Here is a 20,961-nt window from a genome sequence, read left to right as displayed (position 1 = left end):
AAAAAAAAAAAATCAGAAAAATACAAAAATATCAAGTATTTATCAATTCCATCATCTCTTGTTCCAAAAATAAAAAGAGAATTGTCAATGTAAATAAGAGTCATGTAAAGAGTCATCTTTTGTGTTTTATTGTAATAAGCAAGGAAGGGTGCATGCCATTGATGTACAACGCGAGTAATTGTGAAATACCTCCAACTCATTCACAATTCTCGTAAAGTCCGGACAGCTAGCTAGATTTCGACCTCAGTTCTTAGCCTGAGAAACTATCTCTTAGTGATTAGTAGTCATAACCTCAGATCTTTCTTTACACATGTGTAGATACACTTTACACTCTTATCACATGTCCTTATTTGTTATCAGTGCTAGGATTGTGCCTTCGATAGCTAGATTGACATCTCCATTTTGCTGTGAGCTTAACTGTTTTGCACATGTCACGTTTGATGGAATCTGAGCTCATATTTTGTCCTTAGGTTTTGTAGGCACACCTCTGGTAAACCTTCACGAGACTTCAACTCGTCCACTAGGGACACTTAGTGGTTTAAAAGGCTTAGTGAATACGCTAAATGCATTCGAGAGACCAGCGACAGTGGTATAGGTAGGATTTCCTTAGTTTGTTTTTACTTGAGGACAAGTAAAATTCAGGTTTGGGGGTATTTGATGAGTACTAAATAGTGCATATGTATATATATTTTTGTTGGCATTTAACTCATCTTTTGTGCATTAATTCTACATTTTATCCCATATTCTGTATTTTCATTGTTTTCAAGAATAAATATTTTTCTTACTTAATTTTGCATTTTTAGGTAACAAATAAAATCTGGATGAAGTGCGGAGAAAAAAGAGCAGAAAAGTAGTGAAAAGCCGGGAGGAATTACGCAAGGAAGCCGCGAAGAATGTTGCGCACAAGACCAAAAAGCTAGGAATGGGCTCAAGAAGGAAGAATTGTTCTTAAAGAAGATATGGGCTTGGCATACCCAAGGCCCAAAACCCTTACCCAAATCCATTTCCTTTATCCATACCCATTTCCATGAAAGCCTTCAGATTAGATTGCAGTTGAATCCAACGGTCGCTCCTATGCCTGTGCATCAAAACCCGATGGTTCCGCCCAACACTACAGCACCTAACCTAATCTAGCACCGTTGACTTCGTTGTGTTCCACATCCAACGGTCGCTACAAAATGCTTCTCTCTTAGCCGTCTGATCTACCTACCATCTCCATATCCAGCGGCTCAGCTCGCCAAACATCGAACCAGATGCTCCCGCTTCACACCCTAGCACCGAATCCTATTATCCACCCAAACAACCCATCGCCCCAAAACTTCATCTCCTTCACCCGACATTTGCAGAGCCACCTCTCTGCCACCACCTTCCCCGACCATTTCCAGCCACCACCTCACCTCTGCAACACCATCACTTCTTCACCAACATCATCAGTACCTCCCCAGTCCGTTCCTTTATCTCTCTAGCCATCTATTTTAGTGACTTCTCACCATTCTAAACCCTAGGTTGGAAATCACTAAAATAGATGAGGCTCTAGACATCAATCGAACACAGGAGAGGGAGCAGGAAGATCAGAGGAGGAATGGGTCGAAGATAAGAGAGTCAATTCCTCGATTTTGGGTAATAAAAGTTAAACCCTAATTGTACTGTTTATTGAATATTTTTGGGGAAAATGGGTGTAAACCCTAATTTGATAATTTGGGTATAAAAAAGGGAAGTGATGTAGGATGTTAAAACTTGTTCTTGGACTAGCCAAGTTTCCACCCAATTTGGGTTAGGTTAATTCCAATTTTAAATTGCACTGTTAATTTTTAATGTGTGATGCTCCTGTTAATTTTAATTGTTCCTGTTAGTTGCACTTTTACTCTTAATTGCACTTGTTCTTGTTCTTGGTTCTAATTCTCTGTTTATATGAATGCTCACTGTTAGTTCACCATGTTGTTCACTGTTGTTGTCATGTTAGTTCACCATGTTGTTCACTGTTATGCTCACTGCCATGTAATGTTAGTGTAATGTTTGTCATGTTCTAAACCATCATGCTAGGGACTTGATGAATCCCTAATTTCTTATTGTGTAGTACATTGATCATATTGCTTTAGAAGGTTAAACAAGTTTAGGAAAGACTTGAACTTAGTTCATCATCACCTCACTTTCACAATGTATGCCAAGTATACTTTGTAGTTAGGTTCATGAGCTGTTGATAAGCTGCAACTTAAGCTGAATTCATATGTCTTTTGACTAATTGTACCTTAGAAAGACAGTTAGTACTTTGGAAAGAATACCATAGTTGTGTTTAACTTTCTATAGGAGAATACATAGTAGAAGTTAGAGTGAATTCAAACCCTAGTTCCCATCCATAATCTACTTCATTCTCATCCACAATTCCATCTTCAACTGTTTAGCTTTGTTTTCTTGTTTTCTTTCACTTGTTTTACTTTCACTGCTCACTTGCTTTACCTTCACTGCTCACTGTGGTGTTTTAACATCACAATCTTTACTAGTTTCACACACTGCTACCATTGCTGTATTGGTTTTCTTTCTTTGCCCTGCATTGCTTCTTTCCCCTGCAGCTGCTGTGCAGCTCTTGCTCCTGCTGCTGCCTTCCTTTTCCTGCCTGTTGCTGCTTCCACCCCTAGCCCACAGTTCACTCAGTCCAGCCACAGCTCACTTCACTCCTGAGCCCAAGTCAACTTCAGTGAAACCAAAGGCTAAAGGCCCAACCAACTGAGCCCAAAGCTCAGTTCACTTCCAAAAGCCTCTGAAGCCCAGTTAAGGCCAAAGCCTAGTTCACTACCAAGCCCAAGTCACAAGTGAACTGTTAAGCCCAATTCACAGTTGAACTGTTGAGCCCAAAGCTCAAATCAGTTCACTGAAACCAAAGCCCATATTCCACATTTCTGAGCCCAAGCTCAGTTCAATCCAATTCAAAATCATTCAAAGACCAACTGAGCCCAAGCTCAGTTCATTTTATTGTGAACAAACCCATTAGCACTCAAAGCCCAATTTAAGCCAAAAGGCTTCATAGCCCAATAGCAATTTAGGAACCCAATTAGCTAAACACTCCAAAACACACCCGATCTCTGTGGATCGACCCGTACTTGCACGAGCTACAACCGACGACCGTGCACTTGCGGTATTACTGTAGGCCCCCATTTTATTGTGCTTCATTTCTATACACCTTTCAAGGCCTGCCACCCCTGTCCATACGTTCTCTAATATTTTCCTCACCTTCCTTTTGGTTAGACTAGGTGAAAGGATCTCCATGAAAACCCAAATCAATAGATCCAATTTGTTGTATTGCCGTGTGAACAATATTAAATATACTGGTAGAAGCCTCATTACCCCCTTCTTTTTCAGTATTATCTAATATAAAATTCATATCCCCAACCAACATCCATGGATCACTGAATCTTTCATTTAAGCTAAGTAAATAGTCCCATTGTTCAGTTCTATCATGAATATTTAAAGCACCATAGATACATGAAACGAGACTAGATATACCCCTAATTGTTAACACCACAGTTATTATGTTAAACTTGATATCAACCAAATCTACCCTGAGAATTCCAAGCTACAATTTGCCCTCCAGATTTACCTATAGAAGGAATAACTATCCAATCCTTAAAATGAAGCTTCTTAGCAGTTTCATTCATTTTCTCCAAACTCATTTTTGACTCAGACAGAAATACAATCTCAGGCTTTTATTTTTCAAGCAAAAACTTAAGATGATTATAAGTTTTTGGACTATTGCAACCTTGGGTATTCCATGAAATTATCTTCATGACTCCTAACTTTATCACAAGAAATTTAAAACTAATAAAACCCTGAACTACAAACCTTCCGAGGTATAAAGCAAAAAACCCTACTATACAGTCAGACCTAACAAACCATAAACAAAAGAGCATGCAACCAAGATATGAGTAAAAACAATACCAGCAAATAAAACTCCACAAATAGTGTAAAAAATAATAAGCATTCAAAGTTGTGCAAATTTTACTAACCAGATTAGCGCTTTCAGTACTCGAATTCCCTTCCACAATCTTTAGATCTTTCACTTTATCCGAAACCTTGGCCTCCTCTGCAATAACATCTTCTGCTCCTCTGCAATAACATTTTTTGGAATCCCCTTTAGTAACTACCAAAGCATTTGATATCATATCAGCTGGTTGACATCTCCCTAAATCCTTGTACTCAGCCAACAACCAAGCATAACCTTGCAAATAATGCTTCCCTTCAATCAAACTTTGAAAATATTTCTCCTTTGCAAGTTTTTCATCCCTTTCCTTCTCATACTCCTCCATATCAGCCACATCCTCCTTTTCTTTACCTCTCTCAGTAGTCTTGTCAGATGAAACTCCTTCCCTAATTACCACTGCCTTAGCTATAACAGCAGGGTTGGGACATTTCCAATCAATATCCATCCTCTGTCTCTTCCCAGTTTTTCTATTCACAGCTTCTTTGTCAATTAGGCTTCTAAACTCATTAGATGTTTGATCTACTTTCTTCTTGTTTTTCGCCTGAATCTTCTTCAAATCCAAAAAACTCTTTGCTTCTTCCTTAGTACCAACAACCACAGGAGCTTCCCTAATCATATCAGGAGATTCATTTCTGCAATCATAACCATGTGGATGCATGATCCACTTACAGAAAGAGCAAACTCTAGCAGGTAACCCAATATAATCTATGACAACTGGTTTTTTTCTTGTACCAAGATCCTCAAGCACCGTATTCACTTTTTTAACCAAGGGTTTTGATAAATCAACAAGAATTAGAGATTTATACTCTACCCCATGAGGACCAACCATCATCAGTAATTCACCCAACTGCTTATCCACCTTTCTAGCCGTGTATACTCTATCAGCAATAAAGTTTGAAAACTTGAACACAGTCCAAAATAAGTATTTGTTGAAATTGAGATCAGAGTGTCTCACTTGATCCACTTTTTCTCTAAACACCAATAACTTACCATCCACAGAAGCATGAGACATCACTGCTTTAGCAAACTCTTCAGGATCTTCAAAAGCAAAGAAAAATAAATTTTTAGTTCTAGTATCCCTCACCTCCAAATTCCACTGAAGATACCATTTGTTCCTCAAATCTCTTTTCACTTGATCATGTCTCATCCTTGAGTCATAGAAGTCCTCTTCTCTAAATAGTTTTCCCACCAGTTCCATAGATTCAGCACTTTTGATGCATGCATAATCTTTCTTGATGAACTGTAACAACCGATAATTACCCACATCTGACATATTAGCTTTCTCCTCCATTAACTTAGCTACTATACTAAGACCCTGAGATATAATCGGATTATCCATTTTTTGAGTAAAAAAAGAGCATGAAAGTACAAACCAGTAGCACAGGAAAAGAAAACCCCTGCTAGAATTTTTATAAAGCTTCCCAAACCTTTCATGTACTTTTATAATTTCTGAGAAAAATGATAAAATGATTTTAATACTCTGCAAAATTGCCACATGTACTAATTTTTCTATACACAATTGCATGCAGTTGAGTTTCCTTACTCCAACAAGAAAATCCATAAAGTTTCCTTACTGCAACAACATTCATTACTGAACATTCTCATTATTACATACCTGGTATTATGCAGAGATAGCTTTTCATTTTGTTGTAAAGAAAACCCCCAATTCAGAGTATATCGTCCACGTGCAGATATGCTTCGAACAAATGCTAATAACTGGTTGAGAAAAACCCACCAGCCAATAAACATCTCTAGAAGGGGATCCGCCCAACACCACCTAGCAGATTTTTCCATGAATCCGGTAAGTGGCAATCAAAAGATATTCAGAAAGGAAATCTTTCCCAAAAGAAGTGATTAATCTGACATCAAAAAGATTCAAATCAGACTTAATCAAATAAGACCGTCAAAATAGAAAAAATCATAGCCTTTAAAATCTAAAACAAAATCATAAGAAAAACTAATTAGACTTGACACCAAATCAACAGAGCATCTAATTAAGAACAACCACAACGTAAACAACAACAAAATTCAAGCTTTGGACTTAAAACATATAGAAAAATCAAATTCAGAAATACCGAGTCATGAAGTTTTTCGCCGATTTAGTCGTCCGGTTTATTCGCCCGATTCACAGTCTTTCTCTCTCCTCTCACCGAATCTATATATTTGTATGCTCTCCTCATTTTCTTGATTTGCATTCCTCTGAGGGATTTTTCAGGCACACCATAGGCCAAGCATTATTTCACTTAGTTATAGCTTATTTAAAGCCAAGGTGAAAAAGTTATCAGGACAATCTCATCATGGTGCTGTGCAATCTCTTAGTTATGTTAAAATAGTGGAAAACCAAAATTGAGTTTCGCTTTTTTTTTTCCCGTTGAAGTGATTGTAACAGGTTAAAAAGATAATTAAGAGAAAAAAAGAAGAGATGTAACAGGTAAAATAAGAGTTTTGGTAAAGTGTTAGTGTGAAACTGTGAAAACAAGAAACAAATACTCAATTTCCGTCTAAAATCCCACGCGACTAACAAACATATACTCGGAGTAGAGAATCCCATGGAAACTGATTTCTTTACATTACAAAGCTCATAAAGCTCATCAGATGTGATCAACTTTGAAATGTAGCTAACGGATATCGTTACAATTAAGCTACACGGAAGACCATAGTAGTTAGATTTCGCTACAATTAGGTTATAGCGAAATGAAATCGCTCACCATACTGCTTTGGCCTTAGGACTAAATGTATTCCATGGAATTATTATGTTAAAAATGAATGGTGTCTCTCGACTTGGGTGCTTTATAGAATTTGAATATTTGAATAGCAAACTAGTAGGAAATAAGTGTTTTTATTCAAAGTAAGTTCAGTACAAGACTCCTAAGCCTTGGTAAAGAGATTAATGCATAAAAGAAAAAATTGAAAATTGCAGGAGGACCAAGCGTGCCTGCTGCGGCAATACGTGTAATGCAGCATAGCTAGTTGCGAAGAAACATAATATCTCATATTGGCTGCATTAGGGGATTAAAGACACATGTACCACCGCTAGGATTCTATCTGACATTCTGAAGGAGTGAAGAGGAAAAAAAGAAGAATGTTTCATTAGTTTAGGGCTTGAAAGGAGCAAAGACGACTACTGAATTGTGGCCGCCAAACCCAAATGAATTAGAGATACCTGTAATGCACATAAACAAGTCGATAACCAATGTAAGCTATTCCAGCAGGAAATGATCAAAGGAAAGCTACTTGGTCAGTTTTTGCAGTATCATGTAATATTGTAATATAATAGGCATTTTGATGTCGATGTGACAAATCTTAATGTACTTAGAAGTGAATACATACCAACATGAACTTCATGCTGTTTCTTCACATTTGGGACGGTGTCAATTGTAACGTCAGACTCCAAATTCTGCGTCGAACTCAAAACAGTGAATATCGTGAATTGCAGTCAGAAAACCGGAATCAAATAAATACATACTGCAGCTAAAGTCTTAAGGGAGATATACATCTTGGTTAATGGTTGGATGTAACCATCCAGTTGTGATAGCTTTGATTGTAGCTATGGCTTCTAATCCACCAGCTGCACCGAGCCCATGTCCTATCATCGACTGAAACGAGAAATACATACAAAGAAAAAGTTAGAAAGCTATTAATGGCGCCGTAATCGCTGTTCTTTTAGCAGGCTGATATGTTACCGTACTAACATAATTATGGCTAGAGCTAATCATTGTCAGAAAGTAGAAACAGTGTGTCAAAGGATGAGTGATCTTGCCTTAGTTCCGTTCATCTTGATCTCGGATGTGTTCTTAAAGACCTTCTTGATGGCATTAACCTCAGCTAAGTCTCCCGCAAGTGTCGATGTTGCATGAGCATTGATATAGTTCACCTAAAATTTCAGATATTCACTCGAAATTCTATCAGTTTCCAAAGAAATGCAGGAAACTGTACTGAAGACTAAAATGTGAGTATCGCGGGCATCGTTTATTCTCACCTCTTCTGGAGAAACTCCAGCATCTTTCAAGCTCTTTTTTATGCAAGAAGAAACTCCAAGACCGTCTGAACGAGGATCCGTCATATGATGAGCATCACAGGTAACCGCGCCTCCCAAATACTCCGCTATTATGTTCGCTCCTCTTTTTGTTGCACTCTCTAAGCTCTCCATAACCTACTCAACAGAAAGAAAAGAAAAACAACAACTCAATTATTACAGCATTCACTGCCTACTCGAGCGCCTAGCTCTCCTTTCACAACATAAGCTCAGAGAGTTAAAATGGAGTGGGTAATTACCAGCACGCCAGAGCCTTCGCCCATAACAAACCCATCGCGATCTCTATCCCAAGGCCTCGAAGCTTTTTGGGGTTCACCGTTTCTCTGAGACAAAGCTCTGCAAGCTATGAACCCACCAACACCAATTGGAATGATAGCAGCCTCAGTCCCACCAACTACCATGATATCAGCTTCACCTCTTCTGATATGATTTGCCGCAGCATAAAAGCAGTAATTTGCAGTAGCACAAGCAGTAGATATGGAGTAGTTTGGACCCATTAGACCCGTATCAATGGCAAGTAATGCTGATCCCATGTTCGTGATGGAGTACGGAATGAAGAACGGAGTAATCTTCTTGTATCCTTTCTGGAGAAGAGATTCAACTCCACTGCTGAATGCAGTTAATCCTCCCATCCCTGTCCCTACCAGAACTCCAATTTTCGACCGGTCCATCTGTTGCATACGCAAAATCCATCTGCATTACAATCAGGCAAACCACATATGCAAACACAAACTATTGCAATAAGGCTTACGGATTCGAGAGTTTCGGTTCCAAGGTTGGCATCTTCAAGAGCTCTTTTTCCAGCAACTAAGCAATACCTCCAGCAATCATCCAGACGGCGGTCATTCTTTCCGTCAATATAACCTTCGGACGAAAAGTCACGAATCTGACCAGCAAATCTAACAGAGAAAGGTGAAGCATCAAACCTATCAATAAGACTTATCCCGCTCTCTCCTTCAAGTAGTCTATTATAGAAGGTATCAACATCATTCCCAAATACCGAAACAAGTCCCATTCCTGTAATAACAATTCTTTTCTTCGGATCGCTCTCTCGTTTCGGAGCTGATGGGATTCGTGAAGCCATAGCTCTGACTTGCCTACTCTTCAAAACTGAACACATACAGGAAATGCACAAAATCATATTCAATTCAAACTTCAAAGATGCATACATTAAAACAACCGCGCAATCCAAATCCCGGCCTGGGCACCGAATCGAACACCTAATGTGCATCTAAAAAAACACAAAAACCGTACCTGATTTTGCCCGCACAGAACCAATCTTTTCAAAAGGTCTAATAAGACCATTAGAATGAACCCCAGATGATCCTAATTCATTTCTGAGTAAATTTTTGTTTCCGAAGAGATGAGTACCAGTAGAACAAGAACTACTAGTAATGGCTGCCATTGTCACGAACTGAATCAAGAATCGGCAAAATCGATATAATCGAAATTATGGAAAAACAAAATTATGGGGCGATCAAGAAAAAGATTAAAAATGGTATTAAAAAGAGAAAAGAGATGATGATTTAGGTTTGAAATTCATTGGCAAGTCCGTCACCTAACTTGTTATCACCTCCATTTGACGATGTTTACGATTTTCACGAAATCATGGTTTTTATTTTTTACATCACAATTAGACCATTTGTACAGCACACACACAAATTTCATTTGTTTAACAACTTTAACTACCCCTTTCGTGGGATAATTATCATATACTTTTTCGTACTACTTTCACAAATGGAAAATTTGTTGTTTGGTCCTAGGCCCATATAGTTATTTATAGTAGGGTCTAACCGGATCTTATCTTTATCCTAGGGTCCAAAGTTTTTTAAATCAAGAAAATGACTACTATACCTTACAAGTAAACACGTGTGAAACAACAGATTTCTCCGTATTCCATATATGTACTGCTGATCTATAATCTAAAAAACAAATGGATGTTAAAAACAAGTAATAAGTCTATGAAAACAGAATCGGACACTTTTATTTCAGTATTCCACATACATATACTTGTGGATCAATTTTTTTTTTTAATAAAACTATAAAGAATAACAAAACCAAAGCAGTATATTTCAGTATTCCATATATGTACTGCTGATTCATAATCTAAAAATCAACTGCATGTCAAAAACAAGTAATGAATCTATAAAATTACAGTACTGAAACACTTTTATTTCAGTATTTCATATACGTACTTATGGATTATACAAAAAAATGATAAAACTATTTAAAAAAACAAACAAACTAGCAGTAGACTTGTATTCCACACTCTCATTTCTCCTTTAATTTCCCATACAAACACCACCTGCAAAAAAAGGTTCAATATTTATTAGGCTATAACATTCGGAAATCGATTTCAGAGAATCCAAAACCAAATCAAAGCAGTATTTTTCAGTATGTCATATATGTACTACTGCATTCATAATCTAAAAATCAACTGCATGTCAAAGAAAAGTCATGAATCTATGAAAAAGCAGAATTGAAACACTTTTGTTTCAGTATTCCATATATGTATTTCCGAATTAAAAAGGAGAAGAAGAAGATAAAACTATAAAAATAGCAAAATCAAAGCAGTAATTTTCAGTATACCATATACGTACTGCTGATTCATAACTTAAAAATCAATTTCATGTCAAAAATAAGTAATGAATCTGTGAAAACAGAATTGCACACTTTTATTTCAGTATTCCATATATGTATTTCTGGATCAAACAAAAAAGTATGTATCTACCTCACTGCTTACATATAGAGTATGTATCCGTTGGACATATTGAACCTGTAAATGTGACCAGAATATAACAATATTAAAACACAGCAACAAAACTAGCATCTATTTCAGTATTTCGCATACGTACTCATGGATCAAACCAAAATAAAGTGGCAAAACTATGAATAAAACAGAATTAAAATAAGTTTTTATCAGTACAACATATATGTACCGCGGATTCATAAACTAAAAACCAAAAAAATAAGAGAAAACCTATAGATTCATAGTAAACAAAAAAAGAAAACAGTACGTCAGATATGTATTGATGGTTAATACACAAAAGAAAACTGAAAATCAAACCAAAAACCATAAAAATATCAGATCTACTAATGAAATAAACATAAAACATGATTTTTTATTTAGATCTGAACTTGTTTCATTAAAATCCATCAATATATCATATACGTACCGATGATTAATACACAAAAGCAACTCAAAAGCATATAAAAAAAACCAAAATGGAACTAAAATCAGCTGCATGTGAAAACCAAGTAATGAATCTATAAAAAACTGAATCGAAACACTTTTTTTCCAGTATTCCAAATATATACTTCTAGATCGAAGAAGAAGAATATCCAAAACTACAAAAATAACAAAATTAAAGCATAATTTTTCAGTACACCATATACGTACTGCTGATTCATAATCTAAAATTTAGCTGCATGTGAAAAACAAGTAGCGAATCTATGAAAAATAGAATCAAAACACTTTAATTTGAGTATTCCGTATATGTAGTCCTGGATCAAACAAGAAAAATCTCCAAAACTATAAAAAAAAACAACAAAATTAGAGCAGTATATTTCAGTACACCAAATATGTACTGTTGATTCATAGTATAAAAATCAGCAGCACGTGAAAAACTAGAGAACATCATGAAATCGAACTACCAAAACTGGAAAAAGAAAGTGAAAACATCATGAAATCAATCAGATCTTCATGATTCAGTTGAGAATTAATCAAAAACAAAGAAGAACTGGAGAAAAGATTACATAACATACCTGTAGAACCACGAAGCATCTTCACAAACCCTAGGTCTAAACTTCATAAGCGGCTGCAGCAGAGAAGAGGAGAGCGATCGAGAGAGAGAAAACAGATCTGAGAAGAAAATTGAGAAAATGTGGCTTTTATTTCTGTTATATTTATAGTGAAGGCCATTTTGGGAATTATTAAAATGCACGTAATAGGTTACACACGTGTGTAGGACCTGGGCTTAAAAAATTTGGTCCATTTTTATGTTTTCTTTTAATTATGGACCTCCGGTTACTGGGTTTTAATGGGTGGACCTGCCACTAACTAAGAACACTATAATAGTACCTATTGGTAATTCCTACTTCACAAATAGTGTCCCGCTAAATCGTAGCCGTTAATCATTTTCGTATTTATTTTTATTTTTGATGTGGGGGTGCGATTTTATATTGGACCAACAGGTCCTCACTAAGTTTTGGTCTTTTAGCAAATTTAAAATTACAAAAAAAATTCTGAGCCACAATGCAGATTTTTGACCCATTTCTTGTCGCTTAGTAAATTTCAGATTAAAAGGTTGCACTTGGTATATTAAACATCACTGGTCAAGTTTTGAGTCACAACGATAAATTTTGGGTTAGGAGGTGAATTTTAGACTATGAGACAGTAATATATTTGTTTCAGATTTTAGATCACAATAATATTTCAGATTTAAATTAGTACAATATAAATTTCGAATCATGATGCAGATTAATATAAATATCGGGACATGGTGTTTCTGGATCATAACTCGAATTAATGAGGAAAGCTGTGGACATAACTAGGAAAGGGCCGGTGGCAACCGGCAATGAAGCCATTGTGTTAAAAGATTGTTTGGCGAACCTAACTCCATTAAATTTGGTTATTACTCCTATTAATTAGTACAAATGTTATCATGGCGGGAGGACCGATCGAAGAACAATCTGAAGATGAGTGTTTGTACCCAAAATTATTTTTGGGCACGAAACACGATTAAATCGATTATTTGATGTGTATTTTGGGTTAGGAGACAAATTGAAGAACAAATAAAAAGGCACGGGTTTAACGGGGAGTGGTATTTTATTGATATTTAGAATTACAATGCTCTTTTCTTGTATTGGCTACCACCTTCTATGATCTCTGCTCCTCCCTATTTATACAGTTCAATATCTTATTTCAATATAAACTTAAATGGCATTAACTGCTCATTCATGCCTTCATCTTCAATTCTGTATGAAACTGCTGGAATTAATATTGCATGTTCAATTCTGTATGAAACGGCTGGAATTAATACTGCATGTTCAATTCTGCATGACACTGCTGGAATTAATACTGCATGTTTCCATGTTAAATTCTGCATGAAAACTGCTCTTTGCATGCCTCCTGAATTAATTCACATGAAACTGTCTTTGCATGCCTCCTGAATTAATCCTGCATGCTGGCAGACTGGATTGATGGTTGACAGACATAATAGACTGGCAGTTTGGATGGAGGCTGGCTGACAGCGCATCTGTCAACATGGCTGGAAACTGGTTAGCAGCACTGCAGGCAACATGAGTGGAAACTGCATGGCAGCACCATTGGCAACATGGATGGAAACTGCATGGCATCACCATCGGCAACACGACCTTAACATTGACTGATGGTTGACTTTGACCGTTGACCATTTGTTGACTTTTACCATTGACCGGGTGTTGACTTTGACCATTGATCAGTTATTGAATTTATGTACTACTGGGAAGGCTGGTGGGCTGCTTCGGTTGGCTGGTTAGCGGGCTTGGATGAGGTCCAAAATATGATTCAAGTACCAATTTGGCCCATTATGTGGCATTTTTACTTATGGTACAAACAATGAGGTTTGTCTGCGACTACTTTCCCCTCGTTTAAAAAAAAGTGATATTTTCGCCTTGTTTCAAAAAGAGTGATAATTTCGCTCCGTTTAAGAAAAAATGATACTTTCGTCCCGTTTAAGAAAAAGTGATACTTTTGCCTTGTTTCAAAAAAACTGACACTTTCGCTCTGTTTCCGAAAAAGTGATGTTGTGGCTCCGTTTCAGAAAAAAGTGATACTTTCGCCACGTTTTGTCAGTTTTTCTGAAATGGAAAATTAGTCGATCCATAAACAAAAATATGGTTGCATGATATATGCATCCTTTGTGATAGTTTGCATAATGGTTATGTATTCAATTTTTGAGAAATGTGTCAAATGTGAAAGTATCACTTTTTTTGAAACAGAGGGAGTATATCGTTGTATTAGTTGCAACGGAAAATTAGTTGATGCATAAACAAAAATATGGCTACACAAAGTATTATGTATCCTTTGTGGTAGTTTGCATAATGAATATACATTTAATTTTCTAAAATTATGCCTAAAATGATAAATACCTCCGAGTTTTTCGTAAGAACTCTAAATTTGATATTGTTGTTTGTACTCATTGCGTAGATTTCTTTTATAACCTTTCCAACGAGATAAAATTTGTAAAATTCGAAGGCACGGATTTTAAGATATTGTAGTTGTGAGAAATCCCACAACACACCCCTTATGATATTACGATAATAATTTCAAGATCTAAACATAAAAATGATGATAAGAGTGCTAAAATTGTAAATGGACACAAGGATTTTTTACATGGTTCGATCAATTTGATCTACATCCATGGTTCTTCACTATGATTGTTGAAATTACATGAGTATTAGATTTAGAATCTCCATTAATGGGTTTTTGATAGAGCTCTAGATCTAGTTTTAGGTGATGGAGGAAGAAGATGAGAATTCTAAAGATAGGATAAAACTCTCTCTACAAATGTGTCCCCCTCTTTCTCTCTCATTCCTTTCTCTTTATATAGGTGTTTACATAGTGGATGACAGCTAATAAAGCCCCTTATTTCGGATCTGACGTGCGTCAATGTCGCATAGGAGTAATCATCATTTCTGCACGGTTTCTTTGATGCCGCATAGATCTTCACACTTTACTCGTGATTATATGACGTCATCTGGTTCGTCATTCTAGATATGCTGTACGCGTTTGTGTTTGCTTGAGGTGTATAATAACGCACAACCTTCAAATGTATAAATGACGCACGCTCTCTTAAAGTGTTGTGCGATATTTTACCCCTACATTTTGCCTCTTTTTCCTTGAATATTGCTTGAAGAGCGATCTTTAAATAAAAATCCGTGTTGGTGTGATTCTTGGAGTGAGTCGCTTGATATTGGTGTAGTATTTGATCTTTGTTGTTGAAGGAACTACGCGAAAGAATACCAAACTTGAAAAGTACGTACTTGCTTATATTCTTTTGTGAAGTTCCGAAGCTTTGAGAAGTATATACGAAGTATCAACTCTTGGATCATGCGAAGTATATGCAGTGTCCATCCTTGAATGCAAATTATAAGTATTTCGAACTAATCATGCGAAACTATTGTTGTTGTTGATCACAAGTTCTTCATAAAACGATTTATTGTTTTCGATTTTGCCTCTGCATACTTGGTGTTGGAGTAATTGAGATGATCTTAAATGACTTGAAGCTTTAATGGGCTTGGTTCTTTGGAAATTTTGTTGAGCTTGAGTATGTTCGGTTTTGTAAAGATGATGCTTCATGTGTTATTGATGAACTGTTGTGTGTGGTTTCTATGACATATCTTCTATTTCGCTTACTCCATTGTTGTTGAGGATTCTTGTTGTTCATGAATGAGCATCTTCTTTGGAAATGATTCTGACCGAGAAGATAAAGAACATAAAATATTTTCTTGGTAATCCATAGTTTCCTCTGTTCTTTGTCTATTAGGGGAGAACCCTTGAGAAAGCGTTGGATGAGCGAGTTGGTTCTTCACGTCTTTCTTCTTTGTTAGCTTTTATAGTAAAAATTGATGCTGTTGATATTCTTCCAAGTTCCATGTTCTTCATTTATGTATGAGGTTGGTTCCAATTCATGCGGTATAATAGCTCAGCCTCTTCCCTTCATTCTTTTCTTGCCTCTGCCTCATGTTTTGTTCTCATGCGGTGGTATAGTGTCTCCAAGTTGCTTATGCGAAATAATTGAGTGAAATAAATTGCATACTTCTTTGGCGTGGTCCTCTTGTTTATCCTGCCTCAGCTTTCTGCATGGTAGTTATTCTTTCGTGCTTTATCATGCGGTATTATTCCATAAAATTTGTGAAAACACTTGTGCGATTATAATGTTTATGTAATGGTTATTCCATGAAATGTGTATGTAATGCTTATACCATGAAATTCTTATGCGATGATTTCATGAGGATAATGTGATGCTTATATGATGAGAATGCTTATGTATTGTTGACTATACGCAATGTACAGATAATGTTTGTGTTAATTAGCTTATTTTTCCGCACTAATGTTAATGTTACTTCAAATTGCTTCCATTCTTCATTTCTTTGGCTTTGTCTTTAGTATAAGCGTTCCTCTTCGCGTACTTATTTTTCCTCGCATGCTCTTGCTTGTGCTTCATCTTTCTCACCATTGTTCTTTGTCCCTCTTTAGTTCATTGTATCGCATTGTATTAATGTCTCTCTTCCTTATTCCTGTATTATTAGTATCACATAATAATATGATCACAATATATAGGTCTATGTGTTTCTAGTGTGGTCTTATTTGGACTTCCTAAGTAAAGGTCTTATTTTGCCTCTATTTGGTTGAGCGGCAAAATCGCAGGCGGTCATTACCCTTTCAAGTAATGACCCATTGATATTGCCTTATCATCTCTTGTATTTTTGCCTATGCAGGATATTTTTCATGCGACAATGCGACAGGCCTAGATACTCCCGTGAGTAGAAGCCCTATGACATTGCCGTCTTTGACACAATTCATCTCCCTAATGGAGGGTGCCGTCCTTTATATTCCCCCTTACTGCCCCTTCAAGGAAGCTTGTCCCTACCGGGTTAGGGTGGGCGCTTCCCATCCAGTGATGCAACAATCAGTTTTTTTCGAGGCCTCTTATCCCTCCGCCTATATGGCTTGTGGTTACGAGACCGCACCCTTAGTGGGGTTTCTTTGGACCGAGTGCATCATAGTCAAGACTTGCCAAGAGCGGTCAGGTATGCTCCAGACAGGCGCTCTTGACTCAACCGTGTACCTCGGCGCCTTGATCGAGTTTCTGCACTCCTTAGGAGAGACCTTGTCACCTTAATCTTTCGATTTAGGCGCCTCTCCTGGATGAGCTTTTATTTCACCCCAAATCTCCATGACTCAAGCTCTATGGTCGATGTAGCTTTCACTTGAGCCATGCTAACTAGGTTTCCCCAATTATGACGCGCGTTAGGTCTTATCATTGCCTCTTGTTGTATGCGAACTAGGGTGCACACCATAATTGGATACCTAGCCTCCCTAATTGGAGTCTTTACTTATGATGCCTTCTATTAAGGTCTTATTATGAGGTCTTATTATTGCGTCGTTCTTCTATTTGTAGGTATTATCGTCGCCTCTCTTGTCATTATTTTCCTTCTTATTGTTGCCTTTTTCTTCTTTGCTTTTCTTTGTGTTTGTTGTCCTTTTCGTCTTTGCATTTCTTTCTTCTTGTTGTAGTGCTCTCTTCATCTTGATGTGAGTTCCCGTTGGTGCGTTGATATCGCCCTTGATTAAGATAGTTGTAGCCTTGGCCCATTTTCTTCTTAGTATGCTTCATGCAATGATACTCTTTGTAGTTGGTTTTTGAGATGATAATCTTTGTTGGTGGGATGCGATGGGATGATCTTTGAGCAGAAATTTGCAAAAAATATGAGTATGAGGTGGTATTCGAACTTTGGTCGTGTGGCTTGCAGCTTCTTTCAATGACAATCTGTGCATCTTCTGTTGTGCGAAATAAACGCACACTGATTACAGTTGACCTTATCTTCTCTCTTAGCAGTCCTGTAAAAAAATGTTTAAGGTGGGATTCGAACGTACGTCCTAAATCTCATTAGCTTCGACCTTTGGCCATCTGTGCATCATCCTTTGTGCGGTAGTTTTAAACAATACCGTATCTTTATCCATATCTTTGCTCCTTTTCTTGTATGCGGCAATATCAATACGTGAAAAAATACGCATGGTATGGGGTTCGAACGCGTGACACTGAACTCATAGTGTTCGACCTGCATGAGGTGGGAATCTACCGTACGGCCACGAACGCTCATACTGTTCTCTTAACCAACTCTTCAAGCACCTTCATGCGAAATAAATGCAAAACATTTTTCTCTTATTCTCCCTTGGCATTTCATCAAAAATATGCGAAAAATATCGTGCAAAGCAGGACTCGAATGTTGACCAGTAGCCTGCTTTCTCCACCTTCAACCATCTGTGCTAGTTTTCGTTTGCGATAGAAAACACAACGATTGCCTCTTATCCTTATCTTCGCCTTCCTTTACTTTTTTCAACGATTTGCCTCTTGCACTTTCTACTGAACATCAAAATCTTCCACTTAAACTTTGGTTTTTTCCTCTGAATTTTGTAGATATGTAAAGATATATACACAGTAGCTAATTTTTATTGATATTTCTTCTTGAACCAACAAAGTAGGAGGTATGATAAATCCTTTTACTCGTTTTCCCCCTCCTTCTAGCACCAAAATGTAGTTGTGAGAAATCCCACAACACACCCCTTATGATATTATGATAATAATTTCTAGATCTAAACATAAAAATGATGATAAGAGTGCTAAAATTGTAAATGGACACAAGGATTTTTTACATGGTTCGATCAATTTGATCTACATCCATGGTTCTTCACTATGACTGTTGAAATTACATGAGTATTAGATTTAGAATCTCCATTAATGGGTTTTTGATAGAGCTCTAGATCTAGTTTTAGGTGATGGAGGAAGAAGATGAGAATTCTAAAGATAAGATAAAAATCTCTCTACAAATGTGTCCCCATCATTCTCTCTCCTGCCTTTCTCTTTATATAGGTGTTTACATAGTGGATGACAGCTAATAAAGCCCCTTATTTCGGATCTGACGTGCGTCAATGTCGCATAGGAGTAATCATCATTTCTGCACGGTTTCTTTGATGCCGCATAGATCTTCACACTTTACTCGTGATTATATGACGTCATATGGTTCGTCATTCTAGATATGCTGTACGCGTTTGTGTTTGCTTGAGGTGTATAATAACGCGCAACCTTCAAATGTATAAATGACGCACGCTCTCTTAAAGTGTTGTGCGATATTTTACCCCTACATTTTGCCTCTTTTTCCTTGAATATTGCTTGAAGAGCGATCTTTAAATAAAAATCCGTGTTGGTGTGATTCTTGGAGTGAGTCGCTTGATATTGGTGTAGTATTTGATCTTTGTTGTTGAAGGAACTACGCGAAAGAATACCAAACTTGAAAAGTACGTACTTGCCTATATTCTTTTGTAAAGTTCCGAAGCTTTGAGAAGTATATACGAAGTATCAACTCTTGGATCATGCGAAGTATATGAAGTGTCCATCCTTGAATGCGAATTATAAGTTTTGCGAACTAATCATGCGAAAATATTGTTGTTGTTGATCACAAGTTCTTCATGAAACGATTTATTGTTTTCAATTTTGCCTCTGCATACTTGGTGGTGGAGTAATTGAGATGATGTTAAATGACTTGAAGCTTTAATGGGCTTGGTTCTTTGGAAATTTTGTTGAGCTTGAGTGTGTTTGGTTTTGTAAAGATGATGCTTCGTGGGTTACTGATGAACTGTTGTGTGTGGTTTCTATGACATATCTTCTATTTCGCTTACTCCATTGTTGTTGAGGATTCTTGTTGTTCATGAATGAGCGTCTTCTTTGGAAATGATTCTGACAGAGAAGATAAAGAACATAAAATATTTTCTTGGTAATCCATAGTTGCCTCCGTTCTTTATCTTTGAGGGGAGAACCCTTGAGAAATTGTTGGATGAGCGAGTTGTTTCTTCACGTCTTTCTTCTTTGTTAGCTTTGATAGTAAAAATTGATGCTGATGATATTCTTCCAAGTTCCATGTTCTTCATTTATGTATGAGGTTTGTTCCAATTCATGCGGTATAATGGCTCTGCCTCTGCCCTTCATTCTTTTCTTGCCTCTGCCTCATGTTTTGTTCTCATGTGGTGGTATAGTGTCTACAAGTTGCTTATGCGAAATAATTGAGCGAAATAACCACATACTTCTTTGGCGAGGTCCTCTTTTTATCATGTCTCAGCTTTCTGCATGGTATTTATTCTTTCGTGCTTTATCATGCGGTATTATTCCATAAAATTTGTGAAAACACTTGTGCGATTATAATGTTTATGTAATGGTTATTCCATGAAATGTGTATGTAATGCTTATGCCATTAAATGCTTATGCGATGCTTTCATGATGAGAATGTGATGCTTATATGATGAGAATGCTTATGTATTGTTGACTAAACGCAATGTACAGATAATGTTTGTGTTAATTAGCTTATTTTTCCGCACTAATGTTAATGTTACTTCAAATTGCTTCCATTCTTCATTTATTTGGCTTTGTCTTTAGTATATGCGTTCCTCTTCGCGTACTTATTTTTCTCGCATGTTCTTGCTTGTGCTTCATCTTTCTCACCATTGTTCTTTGTCCCTCTTTAGTTCATTGTATCGCATTGTATTAATGCCTCTCTTCCTTATTCCTGTATTATTAGTATCACATAATAATATGATCACAATATATAGGTCTATGTGTTTCTAGTGTGGTCTTATTTCGCCTTCCTAAGTAAAGGTATTATTTTTCCTCTATTTGGTTGACCGGGAAAATCGCAGGCGGTCATTACCCTTTCAAGTAATGACCCATTGATCTTGCCTTATCATCTCTTGTATTTTTGCCTCTGCAGGATATTTTTCATGCGACAATGCGACAGTCCTAGATACTCCCGTGAGTAGAATCCCTATGACATTGCCGTCTTTGACACAATTCATCTCCCTAATGGAGGGTGCCGTCCTTTATATTCCACCTTACTGCCCCTACCGGGTTAGGGTGGGCTCTTCCCATCCAGTGATGCAACAATCAGTTTTTTTCGAGGCCTCTTATCCCTCCGCCGATATGGCTTGTGGTTACGATACCGCACCTTTAGTGGGGTTTCTTTGGACCGAGTGCATCATAGTCAAGACTTGCCAAGAGCAGTTAGGTATGCTCCAGACAGGCGCTCTTGACTCAACCGTGTACCTCGGCGCCTTGATCGAGTTTCTGCACTCCTTAGGAGAGACCTTGTCACCTTAATTTTTCGATTTAGGCGCCTCTCCTGGATGAGCTTT

General features: G+C 37.1%; 1 protein-coding gene across 1 annotated transcript; it reads right to left on the bottom strand.

The window, feature by feature from the left end:
- Nucleotides 1-6,771: 6,771 nt before the first annotated feature.
- On the bottom strand, nt 6,772-9,672 carry LOC113340345 (3-oxoacyl-[acyl-carrier-protein] synthase I, chloroplastic-like). Its single transcript, XM_026585552.1, has 8 exons — nt 9,267-9,672; nt 8,764-9,122; nt 8,252-8,683; nt 7,956-8,129; nt 7,737-7,850; nt 7,471-7,572; nt 7,307-7,373; nt 6,772-7,139 (listed from the first exon to the last, which is right to left on the bottom strand). The coding sequence occupies exons 1-8, from the start codon at nt 9,415-9,417 to the stop codon at nt 7,072-7,074; spliced, it is 1,467 nt and encodes a 488-aa protein (XP_026441337.1). The 5' UTR covers nt 9,418-9,672; the 3' UTR covers nt 6,772-7,071.
- Nucleotides 9,673-20,961: the final 11,289 nt, after the last annotated feature.

The sequence above is a fragment of the Papaver somniferum genome, unplaced genomic scaffold (assembly GCF_003573695.1).
Source record: "Papaver somniferum cultivar HN1 unplaced genomic scaffold, ASM357369v1 unplaced-scaffold_21, whole genome shotgun sequence".
Lineage (NCBI taxonomy): Eukaryota > Viridiplantae > Streptophyta > Magnoliopsida > Ranunculales > Papaveraceae > Papaver > Papaver somniferum.
This window is presented reverse-complemented; position numbering and strand designations above follow the sequence as displayed.

Excerpts from the sequence above, each read along its gene's own strand:
- LOC113340345 (XM_026585552.1), bottom strand. The coding sequence starts at position 9,417 with ATGGCAGCCATTACTAGTAGTTCTTGTTCTACTGGTACTCATCTCTTC. Across the intron at positions 8,684-8,763 it reads GAACCGAAACTCTCGAATCC|ATGGACCGGTCGAAAATTGG; the intron begins GTAAGCCTTATT and ends CGTATGCAACAG. Across the intron at positions 7,851-7,955 it reads CTGGAGTTTCTCCAGAAGAG|GTGAACTATATCAATGCTCA; the intron begins GTGAGAATAAAC and ends CTGAAATTTTAG.